The following is a 17,650-nucleotide window of genomic DNA, read 5'->3' as shown; positions in this document are numbered from 1 at the left end:
TTCGAATCGGAGCATAATTGATGGCTAGAACTGAGCGCAAACCACTTTCCTCTCGGTTTTCTTTGGCTTCTGTACCTTCGGGTCCCCTTCCTCCCTTCTGTTCGGAGCTCAGTCGCAGCACCGCACAAGCCCACAATATGCGGTTTCTTCGGGGTCAGGTCTTGGAAGCCTGAGTAGCCTTACTCATTGAATCTCGCGGTCCGCAGCAGACTCCTCGAAATGCGGGGAGTCGATGCAGACGAGGAAGGCTGCACGTTCATGCCTTCGAAGGGTAGGGGCGGGCTTTAAGAGCACAAAAGCAAGGAAAGGAAGGGCCAGGAAAATAGGGAATTCGGCGAGTTACTAAGAGGCGCAACCGTCCCGTCGTCCTTAGGTCGCGGTAGCGCCTTCGAAAGCCCTTGAATTCGCTACATCCAAGACTATCCCAAAGGCTTCCTTTTACACGGAAGTTGGTTGAATTCGCATCTCGAACCTCCTGTCTTGTAGCAGAGCACAGTTTGAGTCTAGTGGCACCTTTACGACCAACAAAGCTCTCCTCCACACGCACACTACCTCAGATACCGGTCTCGTAACCAATGATTCAGGTTTACCACCCACAACAAAAATATAATCTAGAAGCAAGTCAAAAAAGTTGTTCGCATCACGGGACCTATTCTTGCAACAACAAAAACCACGCACATTACGCGTCCTTTACGCGCGCGTACACAACCCGCGCTTTTCATTACAGAACACTGGAAATAAAAGCTTTCCCCACCGGAAGTTAAGGGGCGAGGCTAGTTTGTTTTTTTTCCCTTGTCCTATGGCGCGCGGGGAATGTATACGGAAGTTTCGAATTGTTGCGTCACTTCCCCGGAGTGACGCTGCTGCGGGTCAGAGGCGGTAGCAAAATGGCGGCTCCAGAGGAGCGGGAGTTGTCGGCGGAGCAAACTGAGAAACTGCTTCAGTTTCAGGTGCCGGGCGCGGGGAGGGGAAACGGGCTGCTCTCGGCGGGTGGAACCGGCCTAGTCTCTCTGCTCTCTTGGCCTCTCCAGTACCGCCATGGGGAGCGGGGGAAGATTGGCCGCAGGTGTTTGCCGGGGGCCGGCGCGGACATGGGATGGCGGCGGGGCCATGTGGCCGTGGAGGACCATCTCCCTTGTAGAAGTGTTCAGGATATAATGGCTACGCCCAAGCCTTGAGTGCACTTGCTGTCGCCTGCGTTGATGTTTATCCCATTCCCCTTTTCATGATGGGGAACCGCTGGTTTTGATTCGTTTCAACGGGAAAGTTAGAAAAGTTGATAATCTGTTAAATCGACCTGCGGGTTGGTAAAACGTAGTGGAATAATTCTGTTGAACCGTGGCTTCGAAATTCGTTAACAACAGCAGCAGTTGTATCTTGTGATTAAAGACCTCCGGAAGTGAGTCAGTATATCTGTATGTAGGAAGAACATCCCAGTCCATTCCACCTTGGTTAATAATATGTGGCTTATCTATACTGTGGGATGTATACGACTTTAAAAGCTTCCAGTTGTGTGTGATCCAATTTTATGCCTATTTACTAGGAGTGAATTTCTACTGAGTTCAGTGGATACATTACCCACTAGACCTTACATTATTGCTCTTCTGCATTTTTTCTGTCATCTTTAGTGCATTGAGCAGTTTATGCCAATTCTATCAAAGTTATAGATCTAAAGTAAATACATTTCCGCTTAAGACTATAAGCAACCTTTAGCCAGCATTCATGAAATTGTAATCCACTTAAGAGTTCTTATGGAGTTATTGAGGGAGGAGTGACAGTAGCCATCTCAGTGTTGGGCCATTTTATTTGTGACTTATATCTGGCCCTTTGACCTTCCTAAAGTGGAGAAATCTAGTGATTTTGTGTGACTCCCTTTATAGCATTACTTAATCATATTCTAATATGAGTGGTTAACTTTCCATAAGTGTTAGCAGTAAGCCTAATATCCTTCAGGGGGTTTTTTGCTCTTTATTTTATGATGAACTTGTAATCATGGCTGTAATGATAAACACCAGTATAATTCTTGTGTTACTTCATTTTTAGCACAACTACAGCATTAATAGTTGCTTGCTGATTGCTGTTACAGAATAGTGCTTAAGCTGTAATAGGAATTGGTTAGCAGTTGAGTATTTTATGAACATTCACTTTTAAGAAGATAAGAGTCTTCATCACATCATTAATAAAACACTCCTTGATAAATAGTATTGCATTCAGAAGCTAAGAATTAGTTTAATATTTACAGATTCTTACATTAACATGCAATAAGTTAAGGTGCTTGTGTCACTGTCAGAAATATTTTTCAGTGAGCTTGGATTCTGAATTCCAGCTATCTTCTTCATTTGCCTTATTTTGAACTATTTAAAAATAGTTTTAAAATATTTAGATATTTGGCAGACAGTGCTGTCAAGTAACATATTTGATCTAAGCTTTTGAAAATAAGCTGAAGGTGCAGGATCTGAATAGTTTAAAGATGCAGTCAGTAGAGAAAGTCTGCATTACATGTTTGTGTACATTGATGTTAGATGGAAGTTGATGGCACAAAACTTACATAACGCTTTATTCTTTTCAGAAACAGTACAGCAGAACAGATGGTGCTTTGATGGGACTTGTGGTTCACTCTGTTTTGTGGTTTCAAATAATTAAAGGGCAGAGGATACTGAGAACTAAGAACATATTTGCTATAGTTTTCCCTTTTCTTCACAGCCTAGAAAAGTTATCACAACATTATGATAGTTGATTGTTTGCAGGCAAGCAGGTGCCGTTTGCTGTACATCTACTCTAAGAGTAAACGTTGATGGACTGGTATGGAGTGAATCTGTTTAGAATTTAAATATTAGATTTTGAACATAAGCATCTGTTTTGTATCCTTTTTCAGTATATTTTGTTACAGTAGTATAATTTGATTTATTTATTGCTGAGCAGAAGTGATATGTGAATGACTGAGTATACATCTGTTCAAATAATGTTGGTGTGTACAGTTTTACATGTACACATTCTAGCCACAGGCTTTCAAGTGCATAACTGTTTCACAGTTTTTCTGTATGCTTGGATGGCCAGATCTTCATATATTTTACTGCACAACACTACACCTAACAAGTTCCAGCTGATGCTTTTGAAAATCTGGATCAAATGCTTGGTTAAAGGCATTTTGTTTAGAAATCTAAGAAGAATGCTAAGATTATTTTTTTTTGCTACTGAAGAGCAAGTTGAAATCTATTAAATTTCTTATACATTGATTTAAAGGATTTATTGCCAAATAAAGTTTAGTAGTACTCCCCTTCCTTTTGGTAACTGGGGATAGAAGGTGTCTTAATTTTATTGATATTTAACATGATTTTTTAAAAATTAGCCATCATTTATTTATTTATTACTTTCAGTTTATATCCCGCCCTCTCCGCAAGCGGACTCAGGGTGGCTTACAACATTTGTGATCTAGTCATGTTCAGAAAAGGTTTTCTTTTCCTCTGAACCTAAATCTGAATACCCTTTATAAAAACACAAACATTACCATGCTACAGTTATGCATGCTTTGGTAATGTGCAGGTTAGATTACTGTATACTTGGGGCTGACTATGAAAGTTATTTAGAATGCTGCAAAGCACCCTGGTTAGGTTATTATCAAGGACTTGTGCTGAATATATTTCACCTGTGCTGAAAGATCATAATTAGCTTCCACATTCTAATTTAAAATGCTGGTATTGATCTGTAAAACACAGCTGGGTTGGGACCATGATGTTTATATGAATGTCTTCCCTGGTATGAACCTGCCCATAAGCTCATTAACTGAGGCTCTGTTCTGTATGCTCCATGCCTTTGGTAGGTATGTGGCTACAGCAGCAAGGATTTTACTGTGAAACACCCTTCACTGATATATCTGCATGCATGAATAACTTCTGGCAACAGATGAAGGTTGTTTTATTTTCTCAGTCTTTTAGTGAAATCCAATTATGGATTTATTTAAGTTGTGTTGCTTTGTTCTGACTGTGCTGTATATTATTATAATTGTTTAATGCTGTGTTTTTAGCCTGGTTTAATTGTTTTGCTAGTTATTGTAGCTTGCTTTGTAAGCTTTTATGGGGATATTGAATAGAAGGGTGCTATTTAAGTTTCTTAAACAAGTTTGTCCTGTTCACGCTTTTACATTAGCAGATGTTTTCAAAAGCAAGTTAAACTAAGAGCATACAGCTATAGCTGTTGTACTGTGCTCAAACAATGTAAAAGCATAGTAAGTAATTTATTTAGTGCTGCAGGGTTGCAGTGCACTTAAAAAGCACAAGTTTAAATTAAACTTGGGAGTAATGACTATGGGCATGTGGTAGATTGATAAGCAGAGAAAGGCATTTTTCCAGAGCTGAAAAAGATAGGTAGTGTCTGAAAGCCTACATAACTGTTCAAGGAACTTTGCCATTATCATTTTTTGTAAGGCACGGAGATGAGAGTATTGAGACGAAAGCTAATGGAATAAAGAGTATCTAAGAGTGCTGTGTGTTACAGCTGAATGAACTAAGGAGAGAAAGTGCAGAAAAAAGTGCATTTTCATGCTATTCCTGTACTTCAGGGTTAGCAAAACATGCATCTGACTTGGGTTTGGTCAGGCATGTCCTTAAGGCATGTTGCAAGAGAACAGCTATCAATAAGTTCAAGAGAAGAAATGAAGACACTTCAACAACATAGATGTTTTTGGCTGATTATAAATAGGGTTGATCCAAGCTAATGTTCTGCTGGTGCAAGGACTTGTGGTTGCTGAACAAGATTCTCCCCCCCCCCCCTCAAAATGTCTCCTGAAACTATGTTTCTGGAGGTCCCCCAGAAAAAGGAGGTGGGGCTTTTAAAGGTGCTGCAGGAGGGGTGCCACACAAAAATTGTACTATGTAGGTGGACGTCCTTTTGTCCATACCCTGGGTATGCTAGAGGCTGGCTGTATGTCAGAGTAAGTTTGGTTGGCATTTTAGGGGACAAAGATACATTTCTTAATTGAAAATCATTTTGTTACTCATGGTTGGCAAAAAGCACTGCAGTCATTGTAAGGAACAACTTGAGATACAATCTATCAAACTATTAATTCCCATTATTTCAGTGGAAAAGTTGAGCTTGTTTTTAAGTTTAAACAAGTGAGACATGTAAAGATAAATTTAGCTAGATTATGTCCTTAAATTGCAGGGAGCATAGAGTGGCCCTCATTCACTCCTTCCCTCCCTTATGCTCCACCTCTTGCTGCATTGCTCCAGTTGCCCAGCATTCTTCTTTGCATACTGAGGAATGTATTGCAGTCCCATTGGTATTTTCTACACCTGAAGAAAAATAATTTCTTCTGTAGCATGCATAGTTATGGTCTATCTAAGTTACTTTAGCATTGCATCAGCATACCAATAAAGAAACAACAACACTCCAAGTTTGCTCAGCAAATCAGAGTAGCCATTTTTCCAGTCTATTAAGGGCCAAAACAGTGTGAAGATGAATATTCTGGTTCCAGTTATTGAAATACTGTGTAAAGACAACTTCTGTTGTAAGATGGCAGATTCTGTGAACAACTTTCCCAGATTTTGTCTTGCAGTTGTTGTGGTTTTATGGCTACTGATATTTACATTTGAGTGAAAAGAAATTCTCTAAAACTTTGCTAAAGTTCTTGTTCTGTTAGAAGTCAGGTGCTCTTCACCCTGGAAACATAATTCTGTGGAATTTGGCCGTGGTTTGGGAATTAACAGCAGGGGTAGTCACAGGCTGTATGGAAATGTGTTATGAAAGATTCATCAACTTCTGTCCTTGGAATTGGGGTTTTAAAAGCCTGATGTTAAAATCTCTGCAGTTATTCCTTTAAATTAATAGTCAAAACATAGCATGTAGTTTTGTACCTCCTGTAGATCATTAACTACATTTTGAGGTGCGTTCTTTTAAAGTCTGTTTCACAATGCTGCCTTGTGGTTTGAAAGCTAAACATTGGGGTGTTTTTGTGATCACATATTAAATTTATAACCATGTGAAATTGTGGGGTTTGTTTTTGAAATTTGGTGGGGGAGTTGAGCTTTGTGATTCCCAGCACACTTTTTTCACCTGTTTCTATCTAATCTGATTGTGTGGTAGCTTCTTATTTTTCCCAGGAAAATTGGATAAAATTAACATATTGACCAGAATTGACCAAAAAACATTCAGCTGTGGTGAAATCTAAATAAAAGCAAGGCAACCTGTTACTGTCTTACCAACATTAAATTGTGGTCTGTTGCTAGTATGCAGTTACCCTGCTGCCAGCATTCACTAGCATCATGTGGGCAGTGCGCACATGCAGTCCATAAACACCACCACTCAAGTTTTGGAGAGGCATTGTCTCCCACAATAATTTAAGAAAATTCCACCTCCATTATGTCATGTGGCATGTCAGGATGCAGAATATCTTCTTTACAAGTAGAGGGATACAAATAGATAATATAATTGTATAATTCACTGTAGCTAGCCTGTGATGCATTTATATCTATAAAATTAATGTATCTATAAAATTAATGTGTCAACTATTGATTGACATTTTCAATGGTGTTATAATGGCTGCTGTAGGGAATCCATGGGGCTGCCTGTAGCTGACTCTTCATCAGTTCTATGGATAATTCTTGAGCCAAGAAATATTATAGACCCCTGCATTGTAATACTCTGATGAGCACTCATCACAAAGCACCCATTTCTTTTAACTTGTGTGATCTGAATGAGTGCTGGCAGTTGTTTAAGCTGTAACAGCATTATACAACATTGCCATGTGATGTTGTTTGCTCTCAAATAAAGCTGCTTCAGTCTCTTACACAAATTTTAATAGAGAAAATTCTATCAGCCAGTTTTACTTTGGTTTTCAGAGCAAAACATGTTGCCTGACACATCCTGTATAATTGAAGGCTAAGGAAAGATCAGAAACACTAGTTTAACTGGCTGAGTGGAATTCTACAGCCTGAGGCCTGCTCTTGATGGATTTCTTTATGCTTTGTGTTTCCTGTCAATGCATTGTGCGGGGCATTTACAGATAGTAGTAATATGTCTGTGGAGAAAGAATATCTTGTCTTAATAACAATATCTGGTGGTAAAAAATGTGAACTCATGTCTACAAAGAACAGACTGAAGATGAATCACAATTTGGGCAGAGAATCCTGGAAAGCTGAAAATCAAATTGAAGAAGTGGTAATGAAAAGCAGTAAAAACCATCTTAGTCCTAGTGTTGTAATTCAAGCAGGGCTCTTGCTGTTTTATTTATAAACTCTTAGGTGAAGAAGAATCTAAAGAATTTGATTATGGGGGGAAAGGTCATGACTTGGCCTAATGTTACCTCTGACCATAGCAGTGGGATGGAAATGTTGGGTAATCTCAGGGCCTTTGGACATATTTCCTTTGAAGTAATTTTTTTTTAAAATTGGTATGCATGTGTATATATTGTCTTTGGAATTCAGAGTAGCACATGCATACTGTTTACACATGAGAAGTAATGAGTGCATTTTATTGTTTGGGGATAACTATTGTATGTGATAGCAGTAGAGCCACCAAAAGAGTTTAGTTGTCTTTTGATCTATGTTATACATATTAAATCTTTCCATGTAGTTCAATAGTGTTGGATATTGTTTTTGAAATAGCAGCTCGTTTGTGGATTCATCCATTTTGCATTCCAGAGTCTGATACATGTACCAGCAGGTGATGCCATTTCCCAGCAGGGGAACTGCTCCCCCCCCCTCCACAACAGACTGATGTCACATGGAAGTGATGTCTTCATGTCGGCTGCATTACATGGCAGTCCTCGAGGGGAGGGGATTGGGGAGAACTATGGTTTGAGTGCAATTATACCATAGAGCAGGAGTGTCGAACTCATTTGTTATAAGGGCCGGATCTTATATAAATGGGGCCATGTCAGGCTGGGCCATGTGTATACCTATTTAAGATTAGGTAGCAGAGATATAAACTTTATAAAGGACACAGACAAACACAATTAAATATTTTTTTCTTTTTAAAAAACCCCCATAAACATGCTTAAATTGTCAGCACATGTTGTTCTTAAACGTGCTTTCTTTGTATCTCTCCCATGGGATCCAGGGAACTGGGAAAAAAGGTCTGGCTCCTTCCTTCTTTCCCCAGGGGACCAGGAGGGGGAAGGTCTTGCTCAGTAGCTCTGTTGTGCGATTGAGGGAGCCTGGAAAAACCTCTGCCTTCCCCCCCTTCCCAAGGGAGGAGCCTCAGCCAATGGAGAAAATAGAGGTTTTGCTCTGTAGCTCCAGTGCAATTGAGCAAGCCTTGCAAAGTGAGCTGTTATGCAGAAGGAAGCAAGAGATAGGGAGAAGGAAGCAGATGACAGCCAGTTGCTCGGGGGTCTGATTCAGCCTCTGGGCCACATGTTTGACACCCCTTCTGTAGAGTTTTTCCTCAAAAGCAGAGCATCACCACTTGATGTCAATGACCTGATGACATCACTTCCACTTGACATTAGCACATCATGGTGCTCCACTTCCAGAATGTCCCTCCCCTGCTGGCATACTCAAAAGATCTGGCAACCCTGCTATCAGCTGTTCCAGCCAGCGTGCTGTACTGGGGAAGGGTTGTGGGTCTGTGTTAGAGCATTAGCTTTTCATGCAGAATGTTCCTGGTTCAGTTCCCAGTATCTCCAATTTAAAAAGATTATAGTATGTGATGTAAAAGACCATTGCCTGATATCCTGGAGAGCAGCTGTTAGTCAGAGTAGACAGTACTGACATAAGAAGAGCTCTGCTGGGTCAGACTAATAGTCTAATTGGCTAGTATCCTGTCGCACACATCCAGTTCCTTTGGATGGCCAACAACAGGGCACAAAGGCTGAAACCTTCCCCTGATGTTGCCTCCTGGCTCTGGGATTCAGAGGGCTTAGTACCTCTGAATGTGCAGGTACCTCTCAGTCACCATTGATAGACTTATCCTCCATGAATCTGCCTAACCCCCTTTTAAAGCTGTTTATTCCTGTGGTCATCACTACATCCTCTGGCAGCAAATCCCACATTTTAATCACTCTCTGTGTAAAGTAATATTTTCTTTTGTCCATTCTGAACCTACTGCCCTGCCCATCAGCTTGATTGGATTCCCTCTACTTCTAGTATTTGGGGAGACGGAGAAAAAGTTCTCTTTGTCAACTCTTTCCACCCCATGCATAATTTCATAAATTTCTATTATGTCCCCCCTTAGTCATCTCTTTTCTAAATTGAAAAGTCTAATAACAATCCTTGTGGGATCACACTGCTTACTTCCTTCCATCCATTGTGAGAACTGTTAACTGATTCCTACTTTTTGCTTCGTGTCATTTAACCAGTTTTGAATCCGTAAGAGAACTCATCCCATGACTTCTACATTTACTTAGGAGTCTTTGGTAAGGTAACTTGTCAAAAATTTTCAAAAGTCCAGGTATATAGTGTCTACTTGGACACTATTTTCTATATGCTTGTTCACTTTCACAAAGAACTCAAAAACGTTGGTGAGGCAAGACTTCCCTTTGCAGAAGCCACGCTGAGAGACTTTTCTCTCAGTAGGCTTTGTCCCTCTGCATGCCTAACAATTATATCTGGGGAACTTTCTGGGACAAGCCAAACCTGTATAAAAAGATGCTGTACAAAAGAATGCAACACTACCACCCTGCTCCTCCCAGTCTTACCTGTACAGCTTATATTCAGAATTGTATCCCATACATTTTCCCCATTCCACTATGTTTCTGCTATATATACAATATCTAAAATGTCACTGAGCACCAAGCACTCCAGCCTCCCACCCCCATCTTACTTCAGACACTTCTAGAATTGGCATATAGGTAGAGATGTAAAATTTCCAGAAATTTTGAAGCTCTCAACCCCCCCTACCCGTTTTTTTCCGGAAATTTTCAGAAAAATTGAAAAAAAATGCTACATTAGCACTTTTTTTTTCCTTTTCCAGATTGAAAGTCATTCTGTTACTTTAGGAACATAAAATATGACTATGGACAATTTTACTTGGCATGAAATTATCGCAACTAGCATATTAAAAATATAGTGTAGCTAAACAATTATTACAAACAGAATTTCCTTTTAAAATAATATTTATTTGCAATTTTAACAAATGGAGCAACAATCTTCTGAACTTCTTGCTTGCTTTTTGTCTGTTATGTGGAACAGACAAAAAACCTCCACAAAACAATTTTTAAAAATTCAGAAGTAACAATTAGTCATATTTCCTCTCCACAGTATTAAATAAAAATAAAAAACTCATTCTCATAAAAAGAATTGAAGAGGGGGGACGTATATAGAAAGGAGTGTAGGACTAAGTTTCAATGAATGGGCATGACCTAAGACTTGCTTGTCCTCAGTGCACAGAAATTAGAATAATCTGATACCATACATATTTTTAAAAAATGATTTGGAAAATATTTGAACACCTTGTCTTAAAAGATTTTATTCATCATGTTAAAATAAAACGTTCCATAATCATTTTCTTTTCTTTTTTTTCAATTTTTCAGGGGAAAAAAGGCTTCAGGAAAAAAACAAAAAAACCAAGATCTTTTCCGAATTTTTCTGGTTTTTTTCCGGGCCTTCACATCTCTACATATAGGCATCTATAACATGTTTCCCTCTTTGGTAACCCTCAGCCTTTTAGTTGCTACATATGGCCATTGTGCCCTCAGTCACTTATAAGTTCTGTTACATTCCTGTCATTATTACCTTGTTAACGTATTCATCACTTTGGACTGACTGGTCCCAAATTAGAGGTTCCTCAAGCTCCTGTTGGCTTTCCTCTCGGTATTAAGTTTAAAAGCTGCTCTGCTACCTTTTTGATATTGATCGCCTACAGCCTGGCTCCATCTTGGTTCAAGTGAATCTCTTATCTCTTTTTACAGGTTTGGCTTGTCCCAGAAAATTCCCCAGTTCCTAACAAATCTAAACCCTTCTTTCTGGCACCACTTTTTCATCCACGCATTGAGAACCCTGATCCGTGCCTATCTAACTGGTCCTGCACATGGATCTGGCAGCACTTCTGAGAATGCAACCTTTGAGGTCCTGGTCTTAAACTTTCTGCCTAGTCCAGGACTACATGCACCATGACTGCTGACTTCTCCCTAGCAGCATCTATCAACCTATCTAGACAGCAGATAACGTTCACAATCTTTGCACCAGGTAGGCAGGTCACCATGCAGTCAAAACACCTGTCACAGATTCCACTTTATGTATTTCTAATGATTGAATCACCTTGATAGGACAGTTGTCTGGTTCATTATGAAGGATTCGTGTGTAGTTGGAGTGTCTCCAACTGTAGTAACTGGAGTTCAGATCCTCACCCTGTCTCGAAACTCACTGGGGTGATCTTGATCCAGTAATTTCCTCTCATCTAATGTACTTCACAGGGTTCTTAGGCAGAGGGGAAAATCATGAATGTTGCACTGAGCTGTCTGGAGGAAGGATAGGTTTTTTAAAAAGAGATTGATCTATTCATGCAGCAAAACCAAGAAACATCTACCATACACTGAAGAAAGTACTTGTGATTTGGGGCAGTGATGTTCTTCAGAGTATTTTTGCTCACACTACTGCACAGTCTTCTATTTCAGATGGATCTCCGAGATGCAAACCTGTGGCTATCTGAAGAAGTTTATTTAAAACATGTATAAAACCAACTTTCTCTCAAAAGACTGGAGCTCAGTGTGGTAGTAGAGGGTTGCACAAGCGTCCCCCGCCCACTTTTTAAAACCAGTTTGGGTCTATTGGACCTGGAAAATATTGGTAGTCCTGAATTTTCCTGAATACCGGTATTGGTGTTGTACTGGTATTCAGGTAAATATTCAAAAACTCGAATTTATTCAGCTTCATATCTACCCCATGGGAACCGTCCCATAGGGTAGAATGGAGAAGTTCACTCATCAAGTCATACAGCCACAGCGATGCCACTTGATAAGAAAACTTCAGGTCACAGGCCAAGTTAGGCAGCCTGACTCAGCAAGCAAAATGAAGGCATTTAATCTTTAGCTGCTTTCAGTTTGCCCACTGAGTTGTGCTGCGGTGGCGGCACAACTTAGCCAGTGAACTGAACATATTTAAAGTTGAAATGCCTATAGTTTGCTGGCCAAGTCATGCCACAGTGGCAGCGTGACTCAGCCAGTGAACTGAGTGCATTTAACCACACCAAATAAAAGCCACATAATACTGGCTTATATTCAGCATGGCTATTTTGGTAGCTGAGTATGAATCTAAGATGCTGATATGGTATTTTTGGGGTATTTATTTGGTTCAGTATGTACTGAGTGTACACCCCAGTAATAACACTAAAACCAGTATATTATGAACACATTTAAAAAAAAAATTACAGTAGCTGGTAGTAACAAGTTTTAAATTGTGAAAAAGCCGTTGATTTATAAAATGGGAACAGAGGATCTGAACATGAGTAGGTTGTGTGTGGCCATTTTATGAGAAGCTTTGTTTCTGACATGCAAAGCAGAACCTCATTGTTCCACAGGGGGGTGATTAGAAGAATCAAATGTGCTGCCAGTATCATGCAAATCAAACTTAGAAAAAAGTTCTTATATTTTGTGATACAGGAGGGAGGGTCTTTATGCTTTGGGTGATAGTGTCATGACTAATATGCTGTGCTCATTTAGATTTCAGTAATCCTACTCCTAGTACATTGCTCTTTAGATCTTTTTTCATATTGATTGCATGGAGCTACACAGTGCTTATTAGATGCCTTTTATGTGGACTGCTGTTGTCTTACACTGTGTAATCTGCTTTGAGTCTCAGTGGATTATAAATACTATTCTGTCTGATGGTATGTGCTTTGTTTGAACTGTAAGCATGCACATTCAGTTACTGCTGTGCAATGTACAGGTAATGAAAAATGGAGAAAATAGCATGTTTGGGAAGAATAGGTTTGATAGATACTTTTATAGTGAAGTAAAAGGAAAGATGGAAGACATTGACTTAGTAAATACAAGTCTTGATTTAGTAAATTCAAGTCTAGAAAGCTGCAGAAAAGCAATATGTCTTACATTGATGTTCAAAAGTCACTTTGTATTGCTTTGCAAAAGTAGTTAGCAGTGAAGAAGTCATATATTTTGTCTTTCCTTTGGTGGTACTAATGGGGAAGCAGTAGAAATTGATTGCTGTCTTACAAGCTGGTGATCTGACCTCAAGGCACAGGAGTCTTGATGTCACTCCAGGGAAGTTGTGGAAGGGGGGTGGGGGTGGGGAGTACATCAGCTGGTCTCTCTCAGGCCTTTGGCTCCTTCAGAAATTAATGATAGGAATTCCTTGTTCTGGTATACCTCCATATGGAAAGGAGAGGACTCACAGTGGTAAAGGAAAAAATAACCTAAAGCACCCACCACTATTATTTTAATAGCTGGGCTCATTCTAAAAAAACAATAGTATCAAATACAGTCTCATTAATTTGTTTGATATGATTGATTTCCAGTTGTATTAACTGTATTAATTCCGATTGTGTGGTGGTGTATAAAAGTCTGATCTGTGGTGAGGAATTGTTTAAATAAAAATATTGATGCAGTTAAGGCCTTATTTTTGTGACAGGTTCCCACATTCTCTTTTTTCCTAGGACTTGACTGGCATAGAGTCCATGGACCAATGTCGTCATACACTGGAACAACACAACTGGAATATTGAGGTACTATGGCACTTGTTTTCTCATTCTATTGTATAAATAGTTAATTTGCGCACCTTCATAAGACAGATGTTGTCCTTTGGAAGATACCATAAACCACTTCTCAAGCTCTGTCCAAAGGTAATCTAAATGCTATAGTAAGCAAAGCTGAATTAGTGAGCTGTATATGCAGATTGATCTCATTTTGCATAATTACGCAATTTTTCCATTTTACAAACTTTACTGTGGTTCAGATCATGGAGAGATGCAAGGTGCTGTGCAACTCAGTTGCAGAGCATTGATTTCTCAACAGAGGCATTCTTAGTTTGTCCACCCCTTTTATTTCTTAGATTTCCCCCCCCCCCCCCAACTATATAAGCAGGGCCGGCACATCCATTAGGCAGCCTTAGGTGGCTGCCTGGAGCATGGCCTGGGGAGGAGGGCATTGGGTGGCCCCCGCCCCCCACTTTCACCTCCGCGATGAAGGAAATAGTCAACCCTGGTGGTGCAGCTCCTGTGCCTCAGAGTGCGCTGGCCGCCATCGCCTAGCTGCCATTACTCCATCTCCCAGCTTCTAGAAGCTGGCAGGCGGAGTGTTGACGCACAGGCTCAGGCACAGGAGCCTTGTCGGGGAGGGATGATGTGGGTGGCAGTGGTGCCTTGCCTGGGGCACCAGCCTTGCACCGGTACCCCAGTGCCAGTGTTTTATATAGGGACTATAGATATGCTTTGTTTTTAAATGAAGCAGTTTCTCAGGACCACCATATTCTGAAACATTTGTGTACTTTTGCAGAATTGCTGTATATACGTAGTTTAAGTTGTTCCCCTTTTATAATTTTCAAAATTAGCTTTACCAGAGAACATCCAAGACTTTTAACATATAAAAAGGGAACAACTTAAATGCAATTGTCTATTGAGAGTCCATATGACATAATTTCTCTTTAAGACAAGTCTGCCTGTTAACGGCATGTAATGTACAGCATGTGGGTTCTCCCTTGGCATTCTTATGTAGCCTCTAGTGGCCCTGTAACTTATTAGAATCATAACAGCCTGTCCTGACATTATATTTCCCCCCTTAGTGGTTGTGTTAAGACAATGGCAAATCTTCCAGAAAAGGAAACAAGTGACAAAACAAATGAACCCTTTCAATTAAACTGAATTTGTCCAGTGCTTGCATGTTCAAAGGTAGGAAAGTTTCATCAGAGGAGGTGTGTTGGTGATATTCTGGATTGAATTGCATCATATGTCTCTTAGATCTTCCAAGATAGTACTTATGTTTCTTTAATAACACAATACTTTTAGTAATCCTTTTGTGAACCTCCCTTTATAGGCAGCTGTTCAGGACAGATTGAATGAACAAGAGGGTGTCCCAAGTGTCTTCAATCCACCACCTTCCCGACCACTGCAAGTCAACACTGCCGACCACAGGATTTATAGCTATGTTGTTTCAAGACCTCAACCAAGGGCAAGTTATTTCATCACCTCGTTTCTCTTAATTAGGGATGTTCTTTTTGACAGAACTATGAAATAACACAACTACAGGAAAGGGAAATATTTTTTTGCAAATGATGCCTGGATCTTGGAACATCTGGGTTTGTCACCTTGGTTCAACTTGATTTTTTTTGTTCCTTTTTTCTATTGACGATTATTCTTATTTAAACTTTCCTTATTCCTTCCCCAACTGGTGTGTTTCATTTTTGTTTTTATTTAAAATATTAATATTCTGTATTCTGAAATCCACTAGCAACAGTCAAAATTAAAATATTATAAAGCGGACTGCTAAAAATGCTACTAAAAATAGTTGCCCCAAACTGTGTATTTACAGCAAAATAAACACTTATCCATTTGTAGAAGTCCTGTGTGAAGTAGCCCTTAGTTAGCACTTCACAAGCGTGTGGTGTTGGTATTTCCCATTTGAAGAATATAGACGTAGACAATACTTAAGTCAGATTTTGGTTAATTGTTTTTAATATTCTCCAAATGACTTTAATAGTAAAGAAAAGCATTTTTAAAATATATTCTTCTCAGAGAATCAGTATTTTGTAGTGGTTCATGTGTTAGACTAGAATGGGGGAGACCTGGGATTAAATCCTTGCTCAGCCTTGAAGCTTACTTGATGACCTTGGCCACTCACACACGTTTGTGTCTCAAAGAATTGTTGGGATAAAATAAGGGAGGGAAGAACCACCACATATGCTTCTCCTGAATGTCTTGTCTGAGGCGAAACCACAAGTTGGTGGCTTCCAAACTTGTGCAGTGATCTCCTCCCACTACACGCATGCTAAGAGATAGGACAGTTAAAGTTGTATTTAAAAGGATCACATTGATAAACATCTAACTCTCTCTTTGTTTCAGGGCTTGTTGGGATGGGGTTACTACTTGATAATGCTTCCATTCCGATTTACGTATTACACATTACTTGATATATTTAGGTAAGTCCATTATATGTATGTGCTAGAGTTACTTCTTTATTCTGGACTAGGGATGGGCACGAACTAGGGAAAAGGGTGGTTTGTTTCATTTCATGATTCATTTGATGTCATGAACCAAACAAAACGAACCAACAGAAACCACGAATCCCCGAACAATTCATGGTTCATTATGGCTGGGGGAGAAAGAGAGAGAGGCATTTAAATGCCACCCCCTCACTTCTCCAGACCAAGAGCTCTCCACTATATCCTGCAAGCCAATACAATACAATATAGAGATTGGGCTGCAGCCCAATGCTAGAGAAGGGATTTAGGATACAAGGGAGAACTCAGGATGTGGCTGCATCGTGCTGCTAGAGAAAGCGTTTAAAGTTCAAATCTCTTGTCTAGCATTGTGCCGCAGCCACAGCCCAAACTCTCCATTGTATTCTATGGGCTCATAGGATACAATGGAGAGATCTCTCCTCGGCTTGGGCTCTGCTTGAAACCGGGCAGCACAGCAGAGTTGGCAAAGCAGCTGATCCTATGGGGAGAGGTCCCCCGCACGATCAGCTGCTTTGCTGGTTCTGCTAGGGTACCTAGGTTCAACCAGGCACCTCTGCAGAGCCTAAAGAACAGCTGTTATTTAGGTTTTGCTGTGGTGTCCAGTTGAAACTGGGGGGACCTCTCCCTGCAGGATCAGCTGTTCTTCCAGCTCTGCTGTGGTGTGTGATTGAAACCAGGCACCCCAGCAGAGCCCACAAAAGAGCTGATCCTGTGGGCAGTGCAGCAGAGCTGGCAAAGCAGCTGATTCTGTGAGACCTCTCCCTGTGACTTCAACTGGGCCTTCCTCAGTTACCCCACAGCCACTTGGTGCCTGGGGAATGTCAAATGGGTGGGAACTGTCCCTGAACCTTAGGAACCTCCCATGGAGGTTCAGGGACGGTTTGTTGGAAGTATGGTTCCAAACCAGTCCATGAACCAGCCTGATTTGTGCATAAATCATGGTTCGTGGTTCGGTTCATGCCCATTCCTATTCTGAACTTCATCAGCATTGGCTAGATAAGGCAGGTACTGGTTCATTGGTAGACAAATGGCCACTTTTGGACAGACTGCCTTTTCTTCCTAGTTGCTGAAACTCTTGAATGCTGTTATAAGGGCACTTCAGTTCTAATCTGGAAAGACACTCTTAATGTTCTTAAGCATGCATGTATGCTCAGGGCTGCCTAACATAAATTCATTTTTAAGTGATTATTACACTTGCTTCATAAGTTTAAACCATTTTAATAGACAATGAGGTTCTGCTTCTGAAGAGAAAAACATCAGCCGTAGTCAGCTTACCACTGTTCTTGAACTTCTGGATACCCAGAAAGCTGATGCTTCAACTTCTTTACATTTTGGTGTAGTTATTAAGCATGTGGACTCAAATCTGGTGGAACTGGGTTTGATTCCGCACTCCTTCACATGTACCTACTGGTATGATCTTGGGTCAGTTATAGCTTTCTCAGAGCTGTTTCTCTCAAGAGCAGTTCTCAGAGAGCTCTCTCAGCCCCACCTACCTTACAGGGTGTCTGTTGTGGGGATGGGAAGGGAAAGGAGATTGTAAGCTGCTCTGAGAGTCCAAGTGAAGGGTGGGGTATAAATTCAATCTC

At 40.4% G+C, this 17,650-nt stretch overlaps 1 protein-coding gene across 1 annotated transcript in view; it reads left to right on the top strand.

Moving 5' to 3' along the window:
- Window positions 1–781: 781 nt before the first annotated feature.
- Window positions 782–17,650, top strand: part of FAF2 (Fas associated factor family member 2) — a 30,873-nt gene continuing 14,004 nt past the window's right edge. The window contains exons 1-4 of the mRNA XM_060240207.1: window positions 782–950; window positions 13,546–13,614; window positions 14,921–15,055; window positions 15,946–16,022. Coding sequence (XP_060096190.1) covers window positions 888–950; window positions 13,546–13,614; window positions 14,921–15,055; window positions 15,946–16,022 — 344 coding nt within the window. The 5' untranslated portion in view covers window positions 782–887. The remainder of the gene's footprint in view (window positions 951–13,545; window positions 13,615–14,920; window positions 15,056–15,945; window positions 16,023–17,650) is intronic.

The sequence above is a fragment of the Heteronotia binoei genome, chromosome 5 (genome assembly GCF_032191835.1).
Source record: "Heteronotia binoei isolate CCM8104 ecotype False Entrance Well chromosome 5, APGP_CSIRO_Hbin_v1, whole genome shotgun sequence".
Classification (NCBI taxonomy): Eukaryota; Metazoa; Chordata; class Lepidosauria; order Squamata; family Gekkonidae; genus Heteronotia; species Heteronotia binoei.
This window is presented reverse-complemented; position numbering and strand designations above follow the sequence as displayed.